The sequence below is a fragment of the Macaca mulatta genome, chromosome 7 (assembly GCF_049350105.2).
Source record: "Macaca mulatta isolate MMU2019108-1 chromosome 7, T2T-MMU8v2.0, whole genome shotgun sequence".
Classification (NCBI taxonomy): Eukaryota; Metazoa; Chordata; class Mammalia; order Primates; family Cercopithecidae; genus Macaca; species Macaca mulatta.
Genome location: NC_133412.1, coordinates 91,797,297 through 91,825,120, shown reverse-complemented (window position 1 = coordinate 91,825,120; position 27,824 = coordinate 91,797,297). Strand labels below are relative to the sequence as shown.

The following is a 27,824-nucleotide window of genomic DNA, read 5'->3' as shown; positions in this document are numbered from 1 at the left end:
TCTAATGCTAAAATATCCTTGCATTTCTGGAATAAACTCACCATGGTCATGGCAGGCTATCTTTCTTCCTCATTGCTGAATTTGGTTTTCTAACATTTTAGTTACAAGTTTTGCTTCTACATTCATGGGCAAAGTGGACCTAGAATTTCCCTTTCTTATACTGTTCCTGTCTGTTGTTAGGATTAAAGTATTCTGGCCTCATACAATTTTGCTTTTTCTATTCTCTGGAAGAGCTTGCTTAAGACTGGGATGGTCTATACCTTGAAATTTTGATAGAGCTTGCCTGTAAAACTGTCTAGGCCTGTTCTGTGTGAGAGAAATGGGGGTTTAAGCACTATTTCAGTTTCTTTAGTGGAAAGTTTGACAAGTCCTGTATTTGTTTTTTAGTTAGTGGTTTCATAAATTATAATTTTCTGGGAATTTTTTAATGTGGTCTGTGTTTTCAGAATTATGAGTGTAACAGCATTGGTAGTGTTTCCTTATTGTTTTTAAACCTTTGCTTGATCTGCAGTTACATCCTTTTTTCACCTACCATGTTATTTATTCCTTTGGGCCTTAATTTTTTTCCTTATCAGTGGTGCCATGGGTTTGGCTATATTGCCAGATTTTTAAAGAACTGCATTTGGCTTTTAAAATTCTATTGTAAATTTGTTTTCTACTTTTATAGAGTTCTGGTCCTAATTGTATTACCTTCTTCTCATTTTTTTTCTTTTAACTTTGTAGTTTGATGCTTAATCCTATGAATTTTCAGCATTTCTCTTACTATGAACACCTCAGGTTACACACATCTTTTCCGGGGTCATGTCCACTAATGCTCATGAGTTGTCCTAAATAGTATTTTCATTATTATTCCATTCTAAGTATTTTTTAATCCCAATTATGATGGTTTCTTTTACCATGAGTTATATAAACATGTGTTTGTGAATTTCCAAATGTGTGGCATTTTAAATCTTTCTTTGCCCTGTTGACCTCCAACTTAATTGCATTACAGCCAGAGACCATGCTTTCTTGGAAATCAGTTCTTTGACGTTTGGAGGGTGTGCTTGAAGTCCTGGTACTGGAGTCAGTCTTTGAAAACGTTCTATATCTCTAGAGAGAAATGTTATTCTCTGTTGCTGGGTGTGGAGTTCTAAGTCTGCTGGATTACACCTCTTGACTGAGTGGCTAAGACCCTTTCCACTGCTATTGGCTTTTTGGCTAGGTGGCCCTCTGCTCCCTCCGTCCCTTATGGCCCCTGGAATCAGGGAGCTTATTTAAGAGGAGCAGGTGTTTGGGCTGGCCCTGGAGGGTGAGGAAGATTTGGCTTGATGGAGATAGGCAGGGGGCCTGGGCAGAGGGGACAGCATAATACTGGTGAAGGAAGGCCAGGGAGTGGCGTAGCATCTGGAAAGAGGGCCAGAGGACAGGAAAATGATGGGGCAGGGACCAGAGACCCTGGGAAAGTCCCCTCTTTAGAAGAGGGGCCCGAGAGAGTTTTCTGAGGGGAGACGACAGAGAGCCCATAGAGAGGAGGACATGGAGGGGTGGGGTTGGGTAGGCCTAGGCCGTCGTGGGGGGTCTTCCCGGGCAGGAGAGGGACCTGTGTGAGGGTTCACAGGGACATAGTGGTGGCCATGTGGCTGTGTGGTGAGGAGGCCCTCAGTTAAGTGTGGGGCCTGGGAGAGGGGGTGGCAAACATCAGATGGAATTTCACAGAACCTAACGCACATCTCTCTCCCTCGAGGTGAATTTTTCTTTACAGACCTGGGAATCTAAGAGATGATGTAACACCTGAACTCATTTTATAACATCAGAAGTTTGTGACTTAAAAATGTTTCAGAGGCCGGGAGCGGTGGCTCAAGCCTGTAATCCCAGCACTTTGGGAGGCTGAGACGGGCGGATCACGAGGTCAGGAGATCGAGACCATCCTGGCTAACACGGTGAAACCCCGTCTCTACTAAAAAATACAAAAAAAACTAGCCAGGCAAGGTGGCAGGTGCCTGTAGTCCCAGCTACTCGGGAGGCTGAGGCAGGAGAATGGCGTGAACCCGGGAGGCGGAGCTTGCAGTGAGCTGAGATCTGGCCACTGCACTCCAGCCTGGGCGACAGAGCGAGACTCCGTCTCAAAAAAAAAAAAAAAAAAAATGTTTCAGAAGGTGGGAGCATGGGCTGTCTAGGGTTCTAAGGAGAGCATGGTTGAAACAGCTGTCTAAAGGGACTGAGGAGGTTGGAGGACCCAGTGGCAGGGACATGGATGGAGGGCCAGGAACCACCAAGGTCACCATGGGTGAGAGGCTTCAGGGTGAGGGAGGGGTGTCGGTGAGGGGCCCGGCTGGGGCTGTGTTCACAGTTGCTGGGATGGAGGGGACAGGGCAGGAATCAGGGTGTTAGCAGAGTCAGTTACCTGGGAGGTATGGCACAATGGTGATGGAGGAGAGGGAGCCCAATGACAGTGCAGTGAGGAATGTGGGGGGCACGGGAGTGGTGGCAGCAGGTGGTGTGGACTTAGGGAGAGGAGACACGGAGCAAACCGTGAGAGCTGGATGGGCCTGGATTCATCCTTTCCTGGTAGGATTACTGTGGCCACAGAATTTATTGTGCAACCCAGGATGTTTCTAGGAAGTGAAAGGGAGAGTCTGGACACTTAGAGCTGGGCAGCAGGGTGGAGGAAGCCAGCACACACGATTCCCTGTGCAGGCACGTAGGGGCTTTCAGCTAAGCCAAGGGTGTGTGAGGAAGTATCAAAGGTGCACAGGAGTTTCCCACTTGTTTGGGGCTTTAAAATATATGTATGTATATAATAGGGATTCCCAAGGGCTCAGTGGGCTGAGCTAGCAGTGAGGCTGGGTGAGGAGAGGTGACCTGGAGAGGGTTTGTCTTCTGTTTGGGCCTTTCTCCCTTGGCTGAGAGAAGCTGCACACACACCCACCCCTTCTGTCTGAACACGTGGCTCGCGAACCACAGTCCTACAGCTGTCAGTAGTAAAATCCAGGCCCATCCAGCACGCTTGCGGGATGTCGCGGTCATTAAATGAAATGGAAGGCAGTTTGTTTTTTCCAAGTAAGATGGATGTGAAGGAATTAGGTAGAAGCTGACAGAGGTATACCCAAAACTGCTAAATTTAGCCTGGATTCAAGAAAGAGGTTAGAGAGGTGGCATTGTGAGTAATTAGACGCGTCACTGAGAGCATGAATGATTGACAGAGTTTGTGTCTGTGGTTGCCACTGGGGAGAAACAGAGCAGAATGGGAATCTTTGGAAGGAGCAAGGAGCCAATCTGCTGGGAATGTGGAGCCTTTGGGACTGTCAGACACGCTTCGGGTGCTGGGGTCTGTTTCCTTTGGAGGGAAGACACATGGTGAAAGGGAGAGCGAGGCACAGTCCCTGGAGACAGACGATGGTCTGTAAATGGTGAGCAAACCACAGTCAGGAGCCTTGCCGGAGTCTGTACCAAGGGCCCTCCTAAGAAACCGGGTCATACTGGGGTCCAGTGACTGTGTATAGCCTGGGCCACATTGCCCAGCTGGAGTCTCTACGGCATTTGGGTTTGTGCCTCAGCTCAAAGCCTTGCAGAAACCCCTTTCAACATGTGTGCTGTCTGCTGCAGAGACTCAAACCCACTGGGGCAAAGAGACCACACAGCCTTGGAGTTGGGTTTCACATTCCTATCACCATGATCTGTGCCCACCCACCCAGAAATAGTTGGGTGAACTTGCTGGTTATTAACTGAGATAGTGCACATGACAGCCACATAGGTCTTTACTGTGTCTTGCCTGATAGCCCAGCATGAGTAGAACAGCCATCGAGCCCTCTGAGAGAGCAGGATGAGTGTGTCTGACCACCTTGTTGCAAGCCACCTAAAACGTGGCTGGACCCAGTTCCACCTCTGGCGGGGATGTACCATGGGCAGCCGTCTGGGAGGGTACTGGAGACACCAGATGTCAGCTCTAGTAGGGGGTGAGCAAACATCAGATGGAATGTGAGCATAAGAGATGACGTAAGGCCAGAATGTGTTTTACAAAATCAGAAGTTTTGGACTTAAAAAATGTTTCAGTCTGGAATTGGACAGATAGTGCAGGCTTATTTTCTAAGAGTTTGTAAAAGTAAATGGATAAGAGATAAGTTAGTTTCAAGAAAATGGATTGCGCCGGGCGCGGTGGCTCAAGCCTGTAATCCCAGCACTTTGGGAGGCCGAGACGGCGGATCACTAGGTCAGGAGATCGAGACCATCCTGGCGAACACGGTGAAACCCCGTCTCTACTAAAAAATACAAAAAACTAGCCGGGCGAGGCGGCGGGCGCCTGTAGTCCCAGCTACTCGGGAGGCTGAGGCAGGAGAATGGCGTAAACCCGGGGGGTGGAGCTTGCAGTGAGCTGAGATCCGGCCACTGCACTCCAGCCCGGGCGACAGAGCCAGACTCCGTCTCAAAAAAAAAAAAAAAAAAAAAAAGAAAATGGATTGCCAGACACGAGTGGTATTGCACACCCAGAGGGGTGGCCAGGGCTGCCTGTGTGTGGACTGTCCCCAGCACAGCTCCTCGGCTCCCACCTGCCCTGCACCCTGTATTGCTCACCTTGGCCCTTTATGGCTCTGTCTAGGTGTGATTATCTTCCCCCACAGGGGCCACTGGTAAAGAAATACTCTATATATTTTTAAGAATTGAAATCAAAGGGCAAATGGGATTTCTCTAACTTTGCAACTAACTTTATTGCAATCCATTTTCCCCCACAAAGTGAGCTGCCACCTTGTAACTTTCTTTAAGAAATACTGTGAAAAAAGCCAGCTGACCATCCTGCGCTCTGGGAGGCTGGAGCTGTTCCCTGTGTGCCAGGCCCTGAGCTGAGATTCCATATGCATCACGCCTCATTTATCCCCCCAGGAACCTTGGGCAGGGGGAATGCTGCTAATCCCAATGCATGGAAAGGGAAGCTGAAGAGAAATTTAGGAGCTTGCTCCTCAGAGATCGTTTTCACTTAAACAGAGGAGTTGGGATTCAGATCTGGGTAGTCTCTGGCTCCAAGGCCCAAGATCTCAACTGCTGAGTTGAGATTTTTTTGCGGGGGGCGGTGCCGGGGTGATGGAATCTCACTCTGTTGCTCAGGCTGGAGTGCAGTGGCATGATCTTGGGTCACTGCAACCTCCGCCTCCTGGTTCAAGTGAATTCTCCTGCCTCAGCCTCCCAAGTAGCTGGGATTACAGGTGTGTGCCACCACACCCGGCTAATTTTTTATGTTTTTGGTAGAGACGGGGTTTCACCATGTTGGCCAGGCTGGTCTCGAACTCCTGACCCCAGGTGATCTGCCCACCTTGGCCTCCCAAAGTACTGGGATTACAGGCATGAGCCACTGTGCCTGGCCTGAGTTGAGACCTTGATACTCCCTCTGGAGTGTGCTTGGTTGTACAAGGCGAGGCCTGGGGTCCCTTCATTGCTACCTCCTTGCCTCCCTTTGACCCTCATCTTGTATATTCCCCCTTTCTCTCCCTGGTTCCCTCTTGCCTTGAAAGATGAGTAGAGAAGATGTTCTCTCCACTGCTAGGACTCCAGTCTCTAAAAATGCGAGTCCCTGTTTTTATCTAGGGGTGCATCTGGCAGATTGCAATTCCTTGTTATGCCCTCTGACAGTCTGGTAGGCAAAGTGGCTTCCTATGTGCCTCCTTCATCTTGCTGTGTCATACTCGCTCCTGTCAGCCTCTCCCCTGGATCCAGGCCCTAGGCCCATGTGGGCCCTTCTGGGTCCCTCATGTCTAAAATACGTGACTCGAGCAGCTGCCCAGATACTTGTTGAGGGAAGGAATGAGGGAATGGACAGACGCCTCTGGAGACCTGCAGTGGCTTGAGAAAACAAGGACATGGGTTCCAGACAGAAGAGGAAGGAATGGTTGGAGCTGCCCAGGAGTCAGGGTGGGCGTCACTATTGATAAATGCGCGGACAGTGACTGCACAGAGTCTCGTCACTGTGGGTGGGTCTTCACCAAGTCCCTGTTTATAAGATGCTGTTACGTGTAGTCTTACTGAATCAGCCATGGAGGGGACCATCCATCCTTCCATCCCTGGAATAGGATGATCTGTCTTCTCCTACCCTCCTTTCAAGCAATTACTTCTCATCTGTAAATTAGTGCTGCTGAGGTTTTACTTTGAGTATGCAAGTTCTGTTGAAATCATTTGTTGGCAAATATTCCATAAGCCACAGATGTTAGTGCAAATGGGATGGAGAGAAAAGGCAATGTAGCGCCTCCCCTGATAGAGTAGAAACTGGGGCCAGCAAGGGTGCAGAGATGGGCTGGGACCTGGTCCCCTGACTTCTTAGCCCACAGCTTGCAGGAAAAGTCCAAAATGCCATTTTAAAAGAGCCGTATGAAAATTGCACAAAGTGTATTTTTAGTTTACAAGCCAAGATACGTTTTGCAACTGGGAAAGGGTGTCCCTCAGTTGTATTTTGGTGAAATCATGACAGCTGCCTCATCAGTAGCTTCTTCATTTTTAATTACCAGCGTGGGGTTGAGTCACAGAAGCAAAATGACAGTGCATGTTTCTCTACGCCTGTTTTTAATTGGTGTTATTGAGTTGGGGCATTGATGCAGCTGGATGAAAGTTTTCTGTATCTTCATGCACTGGGAGCTGCCGATCTCAGCAGGGCAAGCTGTCACGAGGTCAGCATAGGAGCTTGGTCCCTGTGCCACCTGGTCAGCAGGTCTTCGAAGCCATCACTTGGGATAGGCTCCAGGATAAAAGGAAGCTGAGCTTGCATGGTGTTTGGCTGACACTCTCACCACCCATGACTGTCAGTCCTGGTCAGGTGACTCTGGCTGTCCCTGAGATCATTGCCACCTCCTTCCTGTGTCCTTGTTCTCTTTAAGGGAAACCACACAATAGAGAGGGGCCAAGGATGGGAAGCGCTGCCTGGAGCTAAGAGCTGTTAATAATCACAGCTGGGCAGCACTGCTATGCTTGGCTATGCCTTGGAGTTGGCTATACCTTCTCCCTGTCAGGCCTCCAGATGCTGCTGGCACACTGGAGCCATGGTCCCAGCATCCTGAGTGACACAAGAGAGGTAGGAAAGGTGGGGACAGAATGCAGAGTACGGTTTTTTGTTTGTTTGTTTGTTTGCTATTGTCAAATACACCTAATAGAAAATATGTCATCTTATCTGTTTGTAAGTGTATAGTTTGAGGCATTTAGTATGTTCACATTGTTACGCAACCATCACCACTGTCCATCTCCAGAACTTTTTCATTTTCTCAGACTGAAACTCTGTACTTATTTATTCATTCATTCATTCATTCATTCATTCATTCATTCATTCATTCATTCATTTTTTGAGATGGAGTCTCACTCTGTTGCCCAAGCTGGAGTGCAGTGGTATGATCTTGGCTCACTGCAACCCCCGCCTCCCAGGTTCAAGCAATTCTCCTGCCTTAGCCTCCCAAATAGGTGGGATTACAGGCGCATGCCTCCATTCCCGGCTAATTTTTGTATTTTTAGTAGAGGCGGGGTTTCACCATGTTGGCCAGGCTGGTCTCGAACTCCTGACCTCAGGTGATCTGCCCGCCTCGGCCTCCCAAAGTGCTGGAATTACATGCAGAAGCCACCGTGCCCAGCCTGAAACTCTGTACCCTTTACACACCAACTCCCCACTCCTCGCTCCCCTACAGCCGCTGGCATCTGCATTCTGTCTCTATGAATGTGACCATTCCAGGTACCGCAAACAGGGAGAATCATTCAGTATGCGTCTTTAGTGCCTGGCACATTTCACTGAGCATGGTGTCCTCAAGGCTCATCTGTGTTGTAGCACGCACCAGAGTTTCCTCCCTTTTTTAGGCTGAACCATATTCCATTGTGTGTCCATGCCAGGTTTTGTTAATCCACTCAACCAGTCACAGACACCTGGGTCACTCCCACCCCTTGGCTTTTGTGGAAAATGCTACTGTGAACACGGGTATGCAGCTATCTGTTCAGAACCCTGTTTTCACATCTTTCAGCCACAGGGAGTATATATTTTTAAGTGAAAAATTTGAAGATTAGTTTTTCTAAAATTCCTTTTGATTTCCCTTGGGATAACTGCTCTCAAGTGATGGTGTTTTAGATATTAAAAATTTGAATTTCCAACATTTATTTCATAAAGACAAAATCTTATTTTAAAAAAGCTTGTAGCCTCCTCCAACATGACCTTCCTTGGTTAAGTAGCCGTGAGCTGCAGCCCAGCACTGACCCTTCTTTCTGGGGAGCCCAGGACGGGGACTGGCAGGAGCCAGATGGGCTCCCCCTGACTGCCTTGGGTGCTCAGTGTAGCTTTGTTCTCTGATCCATGATGTAAGCAGACTGCCCAGGTGTGCTGTGCACAGCCATTGGTGCTCAAGGTCACAGACACAGTCCACTCTTCAGGAGCAGAGCTGCTCTGTGCTGAGAGCAGACGTGGACTTATACCGGAGCCTCTCTCCCCTGGCGAATTCTCTAGATCAGACTTTCTTGAGGATAAGGCACCCCCTACTTCTCGCATATTCAGAAAGAAAAAAGTAAACAGTGGGCCTCCTCAAGTTGGGAAAGGCTGAACCAAATGTCTCCATCCCCACTTTCTAGGACGACAGGCTGCCTGTACCCTGCAGGCGTGTTTTAGGCAGGCTACAGAGTAGTGGTAACATGTACAATGAGTTGCCATTATTAAAAACTCGGGAGAGCGCATGTCAGATCTGAATGCTGGCTTCTCTGGAGGAGTTCAGGAGATCTTGTACTTCTGGGTTCCTGGAGTCTCCACAGACTCACCTCTTCCCTACTGTGGGGTCCCAGGCTGGGCCCTGATGGCATCGGGGGTATCTCACCCAACTAGAGAGACCATACATGGCACAGGGAAGTTAGCGGGCAGCAGGGAGATGTGGCTCAGATCCATTCCTACTAACACACCAGCTGCACAGGGGCAGCCTGCGGGCAGCAGGGGCATATGCTCTGCCTGGGGGTGAAGTATGGGCCCTGGGAACATGGGGCAGGGCCAGGCCTCAAGCAGCCTCCCTACCCCAGAGGTCACCTGCCCTTGAAATACACCTCATTTTCTTTCTGTCTGTTTTACAAAATAATTCCTGGATCCCATGGGCCCTGCTTTGATGGGAGGAAGGAATGGTGCAGCTCTGAGAAGCAGTCTGTCACTGCTTCTCAGCATGAAAGAGCTTTTGTCTTCAGTTTAGACCATACGTTCTTTAAGCTTTATTTGGGAAAGGGGCTAAAAGGTCTGATTACCTTGTTTTATTACAATTAAAAATTTCTTTTACAATTTTTTGAAACTATCACAAACTTACAGAAAAATTGAATGCACAGGGCAAAGCTGGTCTGACCCAGTGCGGAGAAACTAGTGACCCCGGCCCCATCAGCCCCAGTGCTCCAGTTTGTCCTTCGCATAAACAAGGACTGTCTCTGCAGAACTGTGCAGTGCAGCCGCAGACACCAGGGAATTACCATTGGTCTCTTACCAATTGCAATGGCCCCTAATGTAGTAACATGTTCCGTCCGTCCCCTGTGGGTAACCAATCTGCCATGTCCTGTCTTCACTTTCCCTGAGCGGACACCCTGGTTATCCAGCGGACACCCTGGTTATCTATCTACATCTAGAGTAGCCTGTTCCCACCCATAGGCCCCATGGGCTCCGATTCTACTTTCCCCAGTGTGGGCTCCCTCCTTACCTTCTGGGTTCCAGCCATGCCTTGTTCCAGGCCACCCCAGATCTTCCTACCCCGCACACACTATGTTCTTCCCCATATGATGGCTTTAGAATGGAATTTTTCAGGAAAAAGAAGAGTTTTACAGTTTATTTTTAAATTAAAACAAAACCAAACAAAAATGAATACTCAAGAGGCATTGGATTTAGGAATCTGGTAAAACAACTAATTCTAGACGGTCATAAAGAAACCTTTGACCAGGAAATGATTTAAAATGGAGATATTCAAAGTAAGGATTGTAGAGTTTTTTCAGGTAGCTCTTTGTAGACATTGAAAATATAGGCTGAGGCCACATGTAGAAATTAAGGGTTCTCATCCGAAGCCAGACCATTTGGTTTGGCGACTTAAGGGAAGAGAAAAATGAAGTTTGCTAAGTAAAAATTAATGATTTCTCAGGAATTTTTAGGATGTTGAGCAGCTTAATTGCATAGTTTGGGTGGATATGTGTTGAAGAAAGTAATTTTAGGAGACTGGGAAATTGTGCAATCATCTTAACTTGGGTCAGGATTGTAATTATTGCAATAACAGAATGTTGCTATGTGTATATGTGACTGAAATGGGAAGCAGTTTTTAAAAAACGCTTTAAGAAATAACAACAAAATGTCCATTCTCTCTCTCTCTGGACTTCCTTAATTATAAATGCCAGGTAACCCAGTGCTGGCTAAATATAGGTCCAGTGGTCATCTATATTTATAACGTTTTTTTCAGGCGGAAGTCACTAGAGCAATACGGAATTAATTTAGTGTGTAGGTTTTTATAGAGTCTAATTAGTTGTGTTTTTCTTAAGCGAACCAACTGGGATCAATAACATTATATAACTGAACTCAGACGACCATGACTTTTAGACATAGACTCTTTCCACAAAGCCAAGGCCCTCGGCAGATGCCGGCCCTGAAGACAGACAAGCGGCTCCGGAAGCAGGCACGCTGCAGCTGCAGAGCGGACGGGGCTTGGAACATCTGTTTCCAGCCAAGGGCAGGCTTTGGGAGTGATAAAGTACAGTTTTTTTTTTTTTTTTTTTTTTTTTTGCAAAGTCAGAAGCCTCATCTACAGTCCATTCATCACTGAGGCCTTGAATTGAGACATTCCGTGGCTGCTTATCAGCTGTTCCTGTGTGGCAGGGTTTGGCTGGGCTGGCCTGGGGAGGTGGGGTGGGGTTTTTGCAGACTTACCAAAGTATGCACTTAGCCAGCCCATCCCCACCAACAATGCAGCCTGCTCAAGGGCTACGAACTGCACCTGTGTCTGCAGTCACGTCCGTTGGAGAGCTGAGTGGGCGGATGGACCTTTGGAACTATTTGATGTCATTTGGGGTAGATTCGGCATGCTTCTCGATGACTTTGCTGCAAATTAAACATACTAGAGTAGATTGGGCTTTCCTCCTCCATGCCTCAGGATCTTCAAAAAACATTAAGTCTCTTCTGGCAGAGTGAAAGCGAGCTTGCAGCACCCACTGAGATCTTGTTTGAAGCCAGCTACACTCGCATTTAAAGAAGAGACATGATGGGGGAGGCCCTTTCTGTAAACCTCAGGCCAGGCCTGTCCTCTCGTGCGGGTTCCTACCCCTCCCTTATGTGACCCTACAAGCCGCTTTTGCTCGTCCACACCTGTGCCCAAGAGTTCTTCTCATGGCTGGTGCATGCCATGAATGAAGGGCACTGGCCAGTTGAAGGGAGTGCCAGTTGAAGGCCTTGCCTGCCTCAAGTCCTCAGACCAGAGAGGCCAGTGGGGGTCTTGCCCAGACCATACAGCCGGCAGGTGGTCTGCCTGGTTCCTTAGCCTCCTCCCAACCTCAGTGCTGTCCTGGGACAGGGACTGAGAGAGAGCTTAAAGACAGGATAGCAGAGCCTGGGCCAGAGGGCACTGGGGGCACGTTCACCCCACCTCTGGACGTGGGGCCTCACTGGACAGCTGGACACAGGTGGGATGGGGGGAGACCTGCTGTGTATCCTCCCAGTGTCATTTGGAGACAGAAGTCTGTTCGTTTCACCAGGCAGATTTCAAGCTCCTCTGTGTCCCAGACACAACCAGGCCCCAAGGATTGACAGACAATGTAGCTCCTGCTCTTGAAGGCTTATGGTGGAGGGAGGGAGGATGAAGGGTGTGATAGCCATGTCTGGGCAGACAGGGCCTGGGGGTCTGGGAGGGCTTCCTGGAGTCAGTGACAGCCGAGATGATGGTTAAAAGCAGAGTAGGAGTTAGTCTTGTAGGTGTGAGGGGACTTGAGCAAGCACAGGAACATGAAACAGTGAGTGAGGGCAGGGCCTCTTACACTGGACGAAAGAGGACAGTGTGGGCAGGGCCAGGCCTGTGGCTGGAGAGGGGTCCTGGCTGGTCATGTACCCTCTGAGACAAGAAGGAATCAGGGTGGGAATGTCAGTGCAGTGCTACAGGAGAGACTAAGAGGCCAGCAAGGGTCCAAGCAGAGGGATGGGGCTGCCTGCAGTAGGGCTGGTGCGACGCGGGGAGTGGGTTTGGGAGCCATGTAAGAGCCCACTTTGGGAAGGTTTGGTGGTAGCTTTTACCAAGACAAGGAATGCCTCAAGAGGAAAGGTTTGGGGTGCAGGATGGTGAGGGTGCACAGTGTTGTTGATTCTGCTCTAGTGTGGTGGAAGTTATGTGCTGACCTAGGGGTCCTGCCAGGAGCCAGTGGATAAAGATGGTGCGGATCTGGCCCAGCCCCTGGAGGACTCAGCCATTATGGGGCAATGTGCTTAGAACCCACTTGGGCGGGAGAGGCTCCCCAGAGGAGATGATGCTGAGCTGAGCCTGGAAGGACCCGGGATTGGCTGGCAGGAAATGAAGAAACAGCCTTCTGGGCCTGCCTTCTCGGTATCTGATACAGTTCCTGGATACAGCTCAGCTTCTCTCGTGGGGGAGTTTCAGAACCCACCTGCCCAGTGGCTGTTCAGACTTCTGGAACCAGAGCATCCATCTGGAGCCAAGCCCACACCCACATGGGGTTGCTTAGGCTACTCGGGTGAATCTGACATGTACCAAGGTGGTGAGCCAGAGATCTGGGGTTCTGAGTTAGGGCAACCTGGCAGTGGCCCCAGGATGCTCACTTGGATGTGAGAACTGTGGGAAAACCAAGGACTCACCTGGTATGTTTCACAGTCATTTGTTTATGAACCTTACATAAACACACACACCTGGATATGTATATACACATGTATATACACAAACACACACACACCCCTGAATACATATGCAGTTGGCTCTCTTTATTCATGGGTTCCACATCTATACATTCAACCAACCTCAGGTCAAAAACCTGAAAAAAAATGTATGGTGGATGTATAAACTATTTTCTTGTCATTTTTCCCTAAGCAATATAGTATAACAACTATTTCCATAGCATTTACATTGTATTAGGTATTATAAGTAGACTAAAGATGATTTAAAGTATTGGAGAATGTGTGTAGGTTGTATGCAAATATGATGCCATTTTATATCAGAGACTTGAGCGTCTGTCAATTTTTGGTATCTGCAGGGTGGCCTGGAACCAGTCCCTCACTGATGCCGAGGCATGACTGTATACATATATATACATCTGTATACAAACACTTGCACATCCATATACATACGCGCACACACACACATCTGCATATGTGTACACGTGTATACAACACTCACACGTTCTATACATCCACACATGCACACATACTCATTTACGGACATAATGGAATAATGTGTACATGAAACGTAATATAGATCTCCCATGACTTCCTTATTGAAATGAAGGAAAGTGCACACATGCTGAGGGTACTGGTTCTCTGGGAAAGAACCTGCTGCAAAGGACAAGGACCAAGGTGCCTGAAGTCCCCCATGGCAACTAACAGTCTTAACTGTGCCAAGAGGCAGAAGGTTCAACAGTGAAGAATCCTGACTATTCATTGACTAAATGAATCTTGAACAATTTCACTGCTCTGTGCCTCAGTTTCCCCATATGTAAGATGAGGACAGTCATAACATCTACCCCTTACAGTTGTTATGAAAATCAAACTTATTCATTCATCTGCACTCCAAGCTTGCTGCCTGAAGTGGGGCGTGTGCCCGGCAAGCATCAGCTGCTCTTGTAATGAGCCAGAAGCACTCAGCAACAGTGAGGAACCCTGGCTGGGGGACCGGTGAAGGAGGGGGGGATTGCTGTTCCCTACTAACTCTGTACCCTTTTGTACCTTCCATATTTTGTGTCATGTACACATATTACCTATGTTTTTTTAAATGTCAGATCATCTTGTTAAAGAGGATTACACTACATTAAACTCTCTTCACTGTGAGTTCTTTGATCTCATTTCTCCCATTGTTCTGGTCAAGAACATTTAGCAAGGTTTGTAATGATGTTTTAACGATGTTACCAGTTTTATCAAGTAATGCATGTAATCACCTATCAATGTTGAGTAAAGAAACATGAGCATCCTGTATTCAGCAAATTGTTTATTTTCTTGAATGGTGCACGAGACGGGCTCTAATTAATTCATTGTGAATATATCATGGGCACGAAAGAGAACAAGAACGTATTTAAATTTCATGTTATGACATTAAAAAAACAATGCCTTGCAGACTAGCAGTCAGATTCATTGATGAAGAGCAGGTGGAGGTCAGGGGAGGACACGGGGCTGAGCAGGACTGGGAAGTAGCCTGGGATGGTGGAGGCAGTGCCTCTCGTCTATAATCAAGGGAAGGAGGAGGCTGCCATGACCCTCCAATAGTGACAATCTGTGGAAGCCACCACTCCTGATTATAAAGGCAGCTGCTCAGGCACTGGCTGGAGAAGTGGTGCATAGTCAATTAGCTGTGAGCACAGGAGCAGAGCCAGCGCCTGGTGTGGACAGTGTCCGAGGCCACAGCCAAGCAGCAGCCACCCAGGATGTCCAGGCTGCTGAGCAGGGAGGAACACCTGCCATCAGGGCAAATGCCAGATAAAAAAAGAACCTCACTTTCCCTGGAAGATTATTTGGAATTTTGTCTTTAGGCTGCCTCCTTCCTGAGTCCAGCCCTGTCCATTTGACCCTGAAGAGGTCCTGAAAGTGTGGCAATCATTTTAAACCCTACTTGTGTATCTATATGTCATTTAGTATCACATTTTGTCACCTGCTTGTCTGTGAGCAGAATGGGGAGGCTACTGGTTTAGGAACTGGGAGCCCCACAGTGTGACATAGTCTTAACCTCCCTGGGCCTCAGTCTACTCATCTGTGAAATGAGGACATCTCTGTGGGTCCTTCTCACACCCTAATCTGTGAGTCAGGGCCAGAGGGCAGCCAGGTGTCCTTCATGTTGAACCAGGCCAGTGGCCACATCCCCGCAGGTGACCCTGTGTGAGCCTGGGGGCCTCACAGCCTCGAATCCTGTCCCCCTTCCCCATGAAGGCACCCAGAGTTGTGAAGGAACAGCCTCCCTCATTGGGGAGGGGCAGGACCTCCTCATACCTGGGGTGGACCCTGCTGTGGTAGGTCAGGTGAGAAGCCTAGAAGGGCTTAGGTGGGTGGGGAGGAGGAGAGACAGCGATGGCTGTATCATAAATGCAGCATCATCCGGGCTGAGGAGACTTTCAATGGGCCTGTGTTCCTGGGCAGCTGCGCCTGCCTCCTGCTGTGTCACCCTTGGTTCTTTCACTGGTTTTGCCCATGATGAAAACCTCACGCTCCTGACCTGCTGCCTAATGTTTCGAGGGGAGAGCAGAGGGCAGGATCACATGAGTCAGACAGAAGGATGGGGCCTCTTGGAGCATCTGACAGGAGGTTTATGGAAAAAGCACGGCTCAGAGACTCAATGAGATGCTGAAGATCTAGGCTTGCAGCCACACCTGTTTATCAGCAGAGTCACTCAGTGTATGGACCGCCACTTCCCAACCTAGAGAACCCATGCTTGACATCAGAGACTTTGGTGAACTCCCCAGATACTCTCAGCAGCAAATGCTGTACATCACAGGCTGGCAACCTTTTCTTTTTCAAAGTTCACATATGAACTATTTTATCCTCGTGGGCTCTAGGATCTCTGTTGCAACTACTCGACTCTGCTATTGTAGTAGGAAGGCAGCCATGAACAGCAGGGAAAGGGTGGGTGTGGCTATGTTCCAAGAAAATTTATCAAAAAACAGTAGGTGGATATATACCCAAAAGAATTGAAAGCAGGGACATGAACAGATATTTGTACACAGCAGCATTATTCACAGTAGCCAAGAAGTGGGAGTAATCCAAATGTCCATCAATAGATGAATGAATAAACAAAATGTGAGGTATGCAGATAATGGAAGATTAGTCAGCCTTAAAAAGGAAGGAAATTCTGACACATGGTACAACACTGATGAAACTTGAGGACATTATGCTGAATGACATAAGCCAGTCACAAAGGACAAATGTTGTATGATTCCAGCTTCTTCTGCAGCTGGCTTTGCAAGAGCAGCCTTGGCTGGTGTCCCCTTCTCCCCTGCAGTGGGAGCATCCCTCCCCATCCCCCCAGCTCTCATGCTAGGCAGGATATAAGTGTCCAAACAAATGGAGTTCTGGCCACTGCTGCCTCCAGAGGTGGTTGGCCTGGTCAGCTTTCTGGGGACTGTCTGTGCCTTTCCTGGATCGTTCATGGAGAACAGTTCACATCAGCCCAGACCCTGGGGCCTTTGCAAAGGATGGTCATGGCTGCCCCGGGGCGGGGGCTGGATGGCTTTGGGACTGGCCTTTGAGGGGAAAGGTGGCTGCCCCAAGCCTGGCTTAGCCGTTCAAAGGCCAGGTACTGCCCTGAATGGCTTCCAGGGCTACCCTGACATGGGCCTGCTAAGAGTCAACAGTTCTGTAATTAGTCTGCTTCTTTGCCAGCAAGTTTTATTCAACTCTTAGTTTCTCCATGTCCCTGACGGAATTGACTTGAATGCCCAGAGTTAAAAGACCAAAAGTTATGTAATATCTCCCAGGGTTGGTGGCAGCTTATAAGCAAACATGTTGATTAAACACTGCTGCAAGTTGAGACTCCATGATTGCCTCTGTTGCTAAATAACAGCTCTAGTGGGTGAGGAGCAGCCTTTTGACACATGTGGCAATTAACTTTGTTGAAGAAGTGAGCAAGGTGACTTATATGTAGGAAGAAAAATAAAAGTGCTTGTGAGAAAAATAGGGCAGAAATAATGAGGTTTATGATGGCAGAAAAACGTGAGAATCAGAATTACAGGAAACAGTGTATCGAGCACTTACTACCTACCTGTTGGGTCTCAGCTAGCTCTTTCACACATACCTATCTCATTCAAATTTTGGAGCAACCCTTCAGGGTGGTGGTTGTTAGTCTCATAAGGAAACAGAGAGGGTAAGCCCAGGTCACCCAGAGGGAAGGGGTCAAATTAGATGCAGACCTGGATTTGGCTAAAATCTAAAGCATCCCAGACCCAGAGAGGGGAGTGGAGGAGCCAGAGAGAGAGCTCCCAGGACCACCAGCATTTGTTGAATGCCCACTAGGTTCTAGGCACTAAACTAGGCTCTATATAGGTGATTCTTATTTATTCCTCATGACTATCTTAGTATTTGATATTCTATGGTTGTAAGCAACAGAAACACACTGGAGCAAGCTGAAGTAGAAAAGGGAGTTCTTTATTTCAGAACAAAGTGGTGTCTCCTAAACCCAAGAACAGGAGACACCCAGGCTACCAGGATTGCTGGAAAGGAGAACTGAAGGGTAGTAAAGGGGCTCGGAGGCTTTCTCTTGCACTCCTGCCTTATCTTCTTGTGCAAAGATGTGAAAATGGCCACTCACAGTATCCAAGTCCCTCCAGGTCTCCCCCTGGGCCAGTCAACTCTGTTGAGGTCAGACCATAGCAGACTAAATGGCTATGTATGAGGTGGGAGCAGCCAAGGAGTTGTGAGTTGGGTAGACTTTAGTCCTACTTAACTTTTAAAGGTAAGTACCTTTATCCCCATTTTACACATAAGGAATTGAGATTCCCGTGAGTCAAATATCCTTGCCCAAGGTCACGTGGCTAATCTTGGTGGATAGGTAGGGAGGGTTTGGACCAAATTGTTCTGACTCAAAACCCATGTTTGTAATCATCATATAGAACTGCCGTAGAGGACCATTAGTCTTAAATTTACCCTTTAATCAAGCTGGAAAAGAAACTAGGATGGTTTAGCCTGGGAAGATCAACTTGAGAGTCTATATGATATTCAGTCCATCTTGATTTTAAAATCATTTTTGGAGGATGGTGATCAACTAGCACCTCTCTACAGCCAAGAAGCAGGCTTCCGATAATAATGTCCCCATGCTCAAGCCTGGTCAGACGTGAGGGTGAGCTGGTGCTACAGTGAGGGCCAGCCCTTCTTGAAGGTCAGGGGCTGGGCCACAGGGCTGCTGTTGGTTCCATCCTGTCCTCAAGCTGAAATCTGTCCTGACAAACTGCCCCTGGCAGAAAATTGGGACACCTCAGGGGTTTAGATGTTCTCGTCTGACCCTTTCACAATCCCCAAGCAGATGGATCCACGTGTTTTCTTTGGCTGTCCCATTGCACTTGAGAGTGAGTGTTCATTCTTCGATATTTCAGTTTACCCATGGGGTGGAGAGGATGGAATTTGTTTATAAATGAATGTTTTGGTGTAGACCTGACTTGACACCAACTTAGCTACTTCAGGGATGCTTGGCTCTAAACGAACATTCATTTCTGTCTGAAACACTTGGCCACGATAATCCAAACTTTAAATGATATTAATTTACCGTGAGATGTGGTGGAGTATGTGCTCTATGGGAAATATGACTTAGTGTTGTTTATCTAAAAATGAGTGTCTAAATCCACCTTCATGTTTATAAACACTGCATACATGCCAGAGATATGAGGAGCAGTGCGGTGGAGGGTATGTTTCCCCTGGGAGAATGAGCCCTTCAGACAAGGGGGAGATTCTTGTGGGTTGGAAGATTTTGGAAGCTGTTCGTGAGACTATTAATTGATGGTATTCTGCTTCTTGTCTTGCAGATTGGAAACCTGGAAGATTACTACCATTTTTATCACAGCAAAACCTTTAAAAGATCGACCTTGAGTAGCAGAGGCCCTCACACTTTCCTCAGAATGGACCCCCAGGTACAGATGGTCAGAATGCTTTCCTAAGGGCTGGAGGGTTTGGGTCTACGGTCCTAAAAATGGCAGAGTCTGGATTTTAATGTGATTCTGGATAGACATGAGTTTTCCACATTCACTTTAACTACAATAAGACAGGTGTAGCTACATATCAGACCATCTGAACTCAATCATGTGAGTGAAGATCTCTCAGCATTCTAAAATCAACAAAATACAATAATTACAGGAGATACATATATGAATCTTACCCATAAAACAAAAACTCTAAGCAATTCAAGCAAGTATTTTAATAATGAAATTAGAGATCAGGCAGGTGGATGTATTTGTGGTTGCCATAACATGGGTGTTAATGGTTACTATGAATTTGAAAACCGACTTTTTTTCCTCAAAGATTCACATGATCTTCAGGATTAAAACAAGTGTGATTTGAAAAGAAGCTAACATTTTAAATTGTAATATAATCCATATTTATTGGGTGGTTAATTATATTTCCTTTCTGCATAGACTTGAAATTAAGGTTTGACAAATACCAATCAACAGATATTTATCAAGATTAAAAATTTAAGGGCCGGGCGCGGTGGCTCAAGCCTGTAATCCCAGCACTTTGGGAGGCCGAGACGGGCGGATCACGAGGTCAGGAGATCGAGACCATCCTGGCTAACACCGTGAAACCCCGTCTCTACCAAAAAAAAATACAAAAAACTAGCCGGGCGAGGTGGCGGGTGCCTGTAGTCCCAGCTACTCCGGAGGCTGAGGCAGGAGAATGGCGTAAACCCGGGAGGCGGAGCTTGCAGTGAGCTGAGATCCGGCCACTGCACTCCAGCCCAGGCTACAGAGCAAGACTCCGTCTCAAAAAAAAAAAAAAAAAAATTAAAATGGCCAAGTGAGCCTCTGATGCATTCAATTATTCGGTATTTTTGGAATACCTGCCACGTGGCTGGCTCTGTCCACACCAGGGCCCGTGGAGCTGGCGGCGGGGCTGACAGAAAACAAAGCAGGAAATAGAAAGATATGTGATATGTCACAGGGCGATGAGTGCTGAGAAGGAAAATGAAGTTCACCTGAGAAGCAGTAGCAGCCCCAACAAGGAACGGAGGTCATTGGTAAATCGTAGTTTTAGGTCACAGAAATCATCTTCTCTTAAAAGTTAATTTATGTGCTAGATGTTTGTTTGGGCTTCCTAACCGGTGCACAATACTATTTCAGCTATTTCCAGAAAACACTTACAGTAAAGTTTTTATGGAAAAATGGGTTCTTGGTGTTGCCCCAACCCACCTGCTTCAATGACAATCAGGGCTCTTTTTATATTGACTGAGCAGGGATTGGTTGGAGAGATGCGCTATCTCTGGGCTCTGTGCCTGAATTATCCTTCTCTGGGGCATCGAGTGGTGAGGGTTTTGATTGGTCCTCATGGAGGAAGTGGTCCTCATGGAGCTCACCCATGGATCTGGGCTGTGAAAAGGCAGACTTGTCTTGAATATATTTCTGGATTGGTTTTATTGGTGGATGGATGGATGAATGGATGGATAGATAGATACGGATAAGTCAAATGAGATAGATATAAAACATTGTGCTAATTCCATTATTCCTTCATAGCAAGGGAAGGAGTTAACTGTTTACTAAGGGATGACTGTGTGCTTGGGCACTTTACATGCACCATCTCACCCCATCACATGGGGGTGAGATTATGTCTACTTGTGCTTACACCATGGAACATGAAGGAATGTTTTTCAAAGGGGCCAGTATATTTAATCCTCTAGGAAAAAAGCCAGATTGTAGTTGTTCGTTCCCAAAGAGTGAGGCACTTAGGGAAGTGTGGATCAGTAGAAAACTGAGCAGCGGGGGGCCTCTGTACAGGGTGCAAAGGCTGATCCTGGAGGAAGCGTGAGTTCTGTGAGGCTGAGAGACTGTCATCTGTCATCTTGGAGGAAATTCTAAGCTAGAAAAGAGGTCGATGCAGCACCCCTCCACACTTTCACTTTAAGCAAGCGCTTGATCTGCCTTGTGAAGAAACATCCTCATTCTTCAACTGAAGTCTTTTGAGTTGTTGAATTGCTACCACGCGGATAGTTACATCGAAAGCAAGCTGTTTGCATGCAGGAAGCCCCTCTCATAGGCATGCTCTGAGAAGAGACGGGGACCGTGGATTTCTTAGTCTTCTTTCCATGAGGCCTTCCAAGAATTAATAAAGCAGATTCTTAATTGCTAGAACTAAGGCAGAGTCGAAATAGGAGACTTAATCTGTGTTTTGACTACATCCTCTGTTGTTGGTGACTGTTTTAAAACTTTTAAAGGTACCCAGGTTGACTGCTCATCCCTTCCTTCCAAAAATATGAATGGTGCACCTGCTGAGTGCCGGACCCTGTGCCTGAGTGATGCAGAGCTTCCCAGCAGGTCTCTGTGCTGCTGAGTCCTCAGTGAAGATGGGAGTGGAAGACCCGTGCATAAGCAAGGCAGGCTGAGGCAGCAGAGACAGACTCTGTGGAGGGCTTGAGGGCCACCATGCCCTGGACCTGCCTCCTCTCTGCAGCACCTGAGCTGCTTGATTGACCCATTTGAGGTGTGTTAAAAGTCCTATATTCAGTTTGGGTCCGAAGGTAAAGCATTCCCAGGCATTAGTTGTCTCCTTGAAGCCAGCAGAAGGAAGGATAGAGACTTCCTAGGCAAAGGCTACCATAGCAGTTAAATTTTTTCAAGTGAAAATCTCCTTTTCACAGAGCTTCTTAATAAGCTGCTGGCAAGGCTGCTATCAGTGCATCCTGCCAGTAAAGAAGAAAGGAGAAAGGAAGAAAGGTAAACAGCCTGGGCATCCCAGGCCTTCCTGGAACTTTCATAGGATTGGCTGATTGTTTCTCACAGTTCTAATTAAATGGTTAGCCCCGGGGAAAGCACACAGACATCTGAACGAATTATGAATTCAGAATCGCCACTGAAACACCTCTGTTTAAATTTGTCTAGCTTTAATGCAAACCAAATCAATTAGCTGTCAGTCTGACTAATATTTACTCTACCCAGTCATTACAATTAAATATTTGGTGAAATTAGCTGTTTTATATAAGTATTTAGTGTTATCTTTTATTGCAGCGCATCGGAACATTTTCCTACATTGGCAAAGCATTGTTGTGATACCTTCACATCTGGAGAGCTGTGTAATTAATATTATTAACAAAAGGAAAGATGATTTAATATTATTCAGAAACTTCGGAATGCAAGGCCGCCATTGTGTTCAAATGACCAAACTGGAAATGAATGTTATGGGGCTTAGGATAAAGTTCAATCAAATGCAGACGGTATTTTATTTTAATTAGCTCCAGTCCCTATTGTATAAAAGTGCTTTGATAAGTGATGGAATTTACAATCCACCCCATGTCACATAAAAGCAGATAGAATGTACATTTGTGAAAGCAAAACAAAACTCAAGGGGGGGTCAACAGCAGGACTTTGTTAAGCACGTGTGTGTGCATGCACACTTATTAGGCATCTTCTTTGCACTGATCCTGTACCAGAATGGTACAGTCATTTTCCTTGCATTCTTAATTACCTTTACTTGATGTTTTTCTTGCCATCTTTGAAAAGGGCCATTTTGCTCAGATGGCTTTGTTACTCAGCCCTAGCCTTGGAGGAACAGCCCCTGTGTTCTCAGTGTGCAGTTATCGGTCGCTGGGTTTTTCCAAGGCTTGTCATTTAAGCAAACTGAAAGCATTTGTTTTTAACTTGTTCTTTTGCCAAAAGTCTGGAGAAGGGTGGATATTACAGAAGCGTCGACCAATCACCGAAGGGGCTCACAAATTTTTTTAAAATTACTTGTTCTGATTATGTTCCAAGCTGGCTTATACTTAGTCGTTGCTGCCTGTGTCTTCCAGACCTTACATTTTAGCATGATGACTTGGGTTCAGCTCTTTCCTTCCCTACAGATCTCAGCCAGATTGGTGATGGAAATGGAAGGATAAAGATGTAAAGAGGGAGCCTTGGTGGCTCCTTACAGGGCCATAGGAGGCTTCGGTTTGATGCTTCATTTCAGTGCTTTAAAGTTTAGAAGTTGCAAAATGATTGCAAGGACCAGAGAAGGCATTCTGTTTTGTAGGATGGGACTTTGCCCCCAGAGTTTAATCAAAGCTCGGGTTTCCTTCCAGCAGTGATGCAATGTTGAAGTAGATCTTTCCATTAACCACAGATGGAATTTTATCTAACAGTTTTGTGTGCTAGAGCAATTCAAAGTGCAAACAAACAGAAAGTTCCTGACAAGAGCACATAGACAGTAAGTGACCACATTGGTCTCAGGGGTTGATGAACTGTGTAATGGACTGAGGGCAGGGCCAGGCAGCTGCCCAGGGCCCAGTGGATTTGCCCACATGGAGACGGTGAACTGCTCCCCCATGAGGGTGATAGATTGACAGTGACAAGCTGGCTGTTCACATTTTAAGTACCACCCAGCTGGTTCTAGTGGCATGGCTACTAGGAATTGGTAAAAAGTTTGAATGTGTAAATATACCTTAAAAGACACCATTTTACTCTTTCACCTGAATGCTCTGCCCTTCCACTTAGATGTCTCAAAGACAATTCAAAGTCAATATGTCCCAAACCCAGCTCACTGTCTCTGACCCAAGTCTGTCTCAGAGGGAAGCACTCATCCACATTTCACTGCAGTGCCGGTAACCTCTCCTTCCCTGCTACACTTGCTCCACCTCCTGTACAACCCGGCCCTGCCATGTCCTGTGTCTCCTGCCCTAGACCCAGCTCCTGTCATCTCTTGCCTGCACCACTGCACTGCCCCCCTTGCTGGCCTCATATGGGCATCCTTGCCCCAGCCAGTCACCTCCCATGCTCCTGAGGGATCCTCTGAAATACATGCCTGATGGTGCCACAAAGCTGTATCTACACCTCCCAAACCCTGCTTGTTCTGGTCTCTGGTGGCCCCCTGAGTCCCAGATACCATTGGCCTTTAAAGTCCTCCTTGGATGACTTTCGCTCTTTTTCCCTCTGCAGAGCTTTTGCACAGATGGCTCCCCACCTTCCCCTGTTGTTGCTGTCTTCCCCACCTTCCCCTCTGGGCTCCAGTATCCCTGCCACCAGAAAGCCTGCTCAGAGGCTGCAGACTTGGCCTGCTCTTCTAGCAGAAGTATGTTTGTATTCTAGATCTGGCCCTGGAGTAGGAGCACACAGCAGTGTTTGTTGGGAACGATGACTAGTTCAGTTTGTTTGGGATCTGTCAGGGACAGAGACAGAGTCGGCAGGGGAGCTGCAGGTGGTTCCTGGGGGACCTGGATCATCAGGCTTGGGAGGGTGTTCAGTATTCCAGAACCAGAGGAGAGGCAATGGGAAGGCGAACTGACCGTGCTCTGCGGATGCATCGGGAGAGAGGAACGTGGAGTTCAAAGCATGCAAGCCCATCTCTTGCCAATGCAACAGGAAGTTATCGAGGGCCAAGGCCACATACCATTTGTTTTTACTCCCTTACAAGTCCAGCAGCTACCCAGAGAGCAGTAGACAATGCTTACTGAAGCATATCTCAAGTTCCACAGATTTGGTTCACATAAGCAAGATATGTGTAACATAAGCAACTTCTTTCTATGTAAATACTTTAGAAGTAAATTCTGACCCACCTTAGCTAAATTATAGAAAAATCCTAAATATAGTTTGAATCAACAAAGCTGTATCCTGTATTGCTGGAGCTAAAATAACAGAGGTACTGACAGTGACTGGGTATCAGATATGTTGAGCAGCGTCGGACTTCATAGGTTGTTAGTCAGCTGGGGCAGTTGTAACAAAGTCCCATAGGATGCGGGGGCTTCAATCACAGAAATGTATTGTCTCGCAATTAGGAAGGTGGGAAGACTGAGATTACGGTGTTGGCAGGGTTGGTGTCTTCTGAGGTCTCTTGCAGATGGCTGAATTCTTGCTGCATCCTCAGATGGTTGTCCCTCTCTGCGAGGGGCTCCGTCCTAATCAACTCTTCTCATGGGACGCTGGTCAGATTGGATTAGCCCCTCCCCCATCATGACCTCATATTAACGTAATTACCTCTTTAAGGCCCTTATCTCCCATTACAGTCACATTGTGAGCTATCTGGGGTTAAGATTTCAACATAAGAATTTAGGGGTTCACAGGTCAGCCCCTAACAATAGGTGAAGCCGGGCTCCGGCTGCCTCTTCTGTTGTCAGTGAGTGGAGGTGGGTGGCGGGCAGTAGCGGGAGGGGCACCTTCTGTCCCCTTTCAGCAAAATCAGAACTAACCTACAAGTGAATAGCTTCACTTTCCCAAAGAGCTTTCACACGCACCGTCCCATTTCCACCATCGGCAGAGCGAAGACTTCCCTCTCTCGTGACCGTTAAGCAGGGGTCTTCTGGCACCTGTAATTCAACTTTGATGGAAAGAATTCGAGAAATGGTCTCTACACTGTTACAGTTATGGCTGCAGGTGAGGAAGTGGGGAGGGAGCTGGGCTCGCAGCTGCCTGGATGACATGGGAGGTGGTGGTGGGGGTGGCTTTCTAGGCTGAGTTAGAATGTCTTTTATTTTTCGGTTCCTCCTCCCCCTCCTCTACTGCCCAGGCTTACTCACTGGGTCTCTGCTGTGTGGTTGCCATGGCAGCCTGGTGTTTCCCCCAGCCCCACCCCAAGGTGAGCCAGTGCAGCGCCACAGGTGGGCCTGGGCACCTCACTGTGATGGGCTCTCATGAAACCATTTAATCATCTCTCACTTGTGGCGATGGTCCCCTTGCCCTGCTGGAAGATGACAGCTGTAGTACCGGTCCCTCACTCAGGGAAAACTTTGATCTGCTTTCTGCCTCTGTCTAGCTTGGTTCAGTGGTTTTTAGCCATTTGGGGGGAATCACAGGCCCCTTTGAAAAGCTGATGAAAGTTGTGGGGCCTCTCGCTCTCCGGAAGAAAAAAGAAATCATGCTCATGCTGGCACCATTTTGTAAACAGTTCTAGGGTTTCTGGGACTTGAGCCTATCCTTCCACTCCTTGAGGGACTGTGGGATCCAGGGCAAGAAGACTCCGGCGTGGTGCATTAATCATTGCCTGTCAGTGAGAGAAGGGCCACATTGCACGTTATGCAGTGACAGGCACTTGTCAGGGAGTGGGATTTTTCTTTCTTTAAATTCACCTCTCAGCCTTCTCATTTAGCTCTTTAGCTAGTTGGATATTGGCCCAGCAAGGTGCTCAGAGCAGTCAAGGTTGATGGGAATCGAGATCTAAGCGCCATAGACTATTGAGTGCACAAGCTCTCAATGAGGACTGGTCCCAGCCCCTGCTTTACAGTTTGGAGGCAGAGGCCCAGGCAGAGTGCCCGCCTCCCACACAGAGAGAATAACAGGTTTATTTTCTACAGTGCTCTGACTGTTCTCTCCTGGAGGAGCCTTTAGAGCTTGGTGGCTCCTGGGTGCAAGGTCTGGCCTCTGACTCCCTCCCTTGATGTGCCCTGGTATACAGTTAGGGCTGGCTTGCAGTCCCCTTGTTCTTTCACAGTTACAGAATAAAGTAGCCTTCACTTTGATGAAACCAGGGAGAAAAGAGAAAAGAAAGAGCGGGCTGAGCTGTCTCCCTTGCTTTGGCTACAACTCTGCAGAACCTGTGTGAACCTGGTGTCCCCAGCCCTGCCGGTGTGTACTTCAAGGAACCTCAGCAGCTTGACTCTCTTGATGCTGTGTGGGACCCCTGGACCCTAGGGGAGGGTCTCTGTGGCCTTCACTCCATCTCAGAGCAAAGACTGTGAAGCCCCTCTCCTTTTAGGACTCTCCAGCTCCCAAGAGCTTCTAGGGGCCTTCCTGAGCCACAGCAGGGCCCCCCACAAATAGGCAAGGGCTTGAAGTTAGGGCAGAAGGACGTGGTGTCTTTGGGTGGAAGTGCAAGTGGGAGGGATTTCATGCTCTCTTTGGTGACACTGGCTCATGAGTAAAAGTTTGAAAACACCTGCCCCTGTCGCTTGTCACACCCAGGACTGATGTGTCAGCAAACTTCTGGCCCACTTGTGGCCCACAGGGAAGAAGACATGGCGAAGGCTGCCCATGGCTGCTGGCTGAAAGGATGCTTGGACAAGGATCACAACTCAGTGGCACGGACAGCCTGCGACATGGCAGGCCGTTTACTGGAACGTGAGCAGGGCCCCCTCCTGGGTCTCTGCTTGTTGTGTTACCCTTTAGGAACATCCTTAGATTTTACCTTGTCTTATCAACAGAGGGACAGTCAACGGATGCCTCATTTTAACTTGATTTCCCAAGAAGAAAGCTGGAGGAAGCATACACTACAAAAGAAAGTGTCGCTGTGCACTTGTCTCGAGAAGATGCTGAAGCCTTCTTCATGATTAGAACTCCCTGCCCCAGAGCATAACTCATCTATAAGTATGCTGCATGTTTAGCAGGAGACGTACATTTGGAAAATAGAGAAAAGGAAAAAGATCACAGTGAAGTTCTATCTTCAAAATATGACTTTGAAGAAATCCTGACACTTTCTACAGATTTGCAGAGAAAGATGGTTTGTGTTTGGGCTAGAAGTGGCATTTGGCAAACCTTGCCTTTGCCCCAAATCACCTATAGTTGATCTTCCACAAAAAAGTCAACAGATGTCATCCAGCAGTCATTAAGACCTAATCACATTTTCTTTTTCTTCTCTTTTTTTTTCTTGGTTTTTTGTTTTGTTTTGTTTTGTTTTGTTTTAAGATAGTCTCACTCTGTCGCCCAGGCTGGAGTGCAATGGTGCAGTCTCTGCTCACTGCAAGCTGTGAGGGTTGCTTTCATTCGATGGGAGAGCTGGAGTTTTAGTCACTTGTTTTGGGGCTGGTGACACACCTCTGACCTCCACAGAGTGTCCAGGTGGCTCCCAGTTTCACCCCGAGGGGGCATTGAAGGCAGAGCTTTGCATCCCAGCTGGGGAGGGGAGGGAGAGGCACTTTGGTCCTGGCTGGGAACCAGGTATATTCATGCTGATCTTCCCAGAACCTAGCGCCAGACAAACAGGAAGACTCAGTGCATTTTTGTTGAGTGACCCACAGAATAAGTGACCCCAGGATGCCTGCTGTCCAGAGACATTGGGGAAGGTGAACTGGAAAATGACTTTCTCTTTGTGATGGGTAGGAAGTGGGCTCTGG

At 47.6% G+C, this 27,824-nt stretch overlaps 1 protein-coding gene across 10 annotated transcripts in view; it reads left to right on the top strand.

Moving 5' to 3' along the window:
* The window catches only part of PCSK6 (proprotein convertase subtilisin/kexin type 6), a 188,554-nt gene that overhangs the window by 28,891 nt on the left and 131,839 nt on the right, over positions 1 to 27,824 (top strand). For 8 of the 10 annotated variants that reach the window (XR_013396028.1, XR_013396030.1, XR_013396027.1 and 5 more), the window contains exon 2: positions 18,634 to 18,738. Coding sequence is in view for 6 of the 10 variants with exons in the window: in XM_028850196.2 (XP_028706029.1) it covers positions 18,634 to 18,738 (105 nt within the window). In the remaining 4 variants the exon portion in view is untranslated. Of the gene's footprint in view, positions 1 to 6,848; positions 7,031 to 18,633; positions 18,739 to 27,824 lie in introns of those variants that run through there. The other 2 variants (XM_077940472.1, XM_077940471.1) reach the window with 1 other exon arrangement.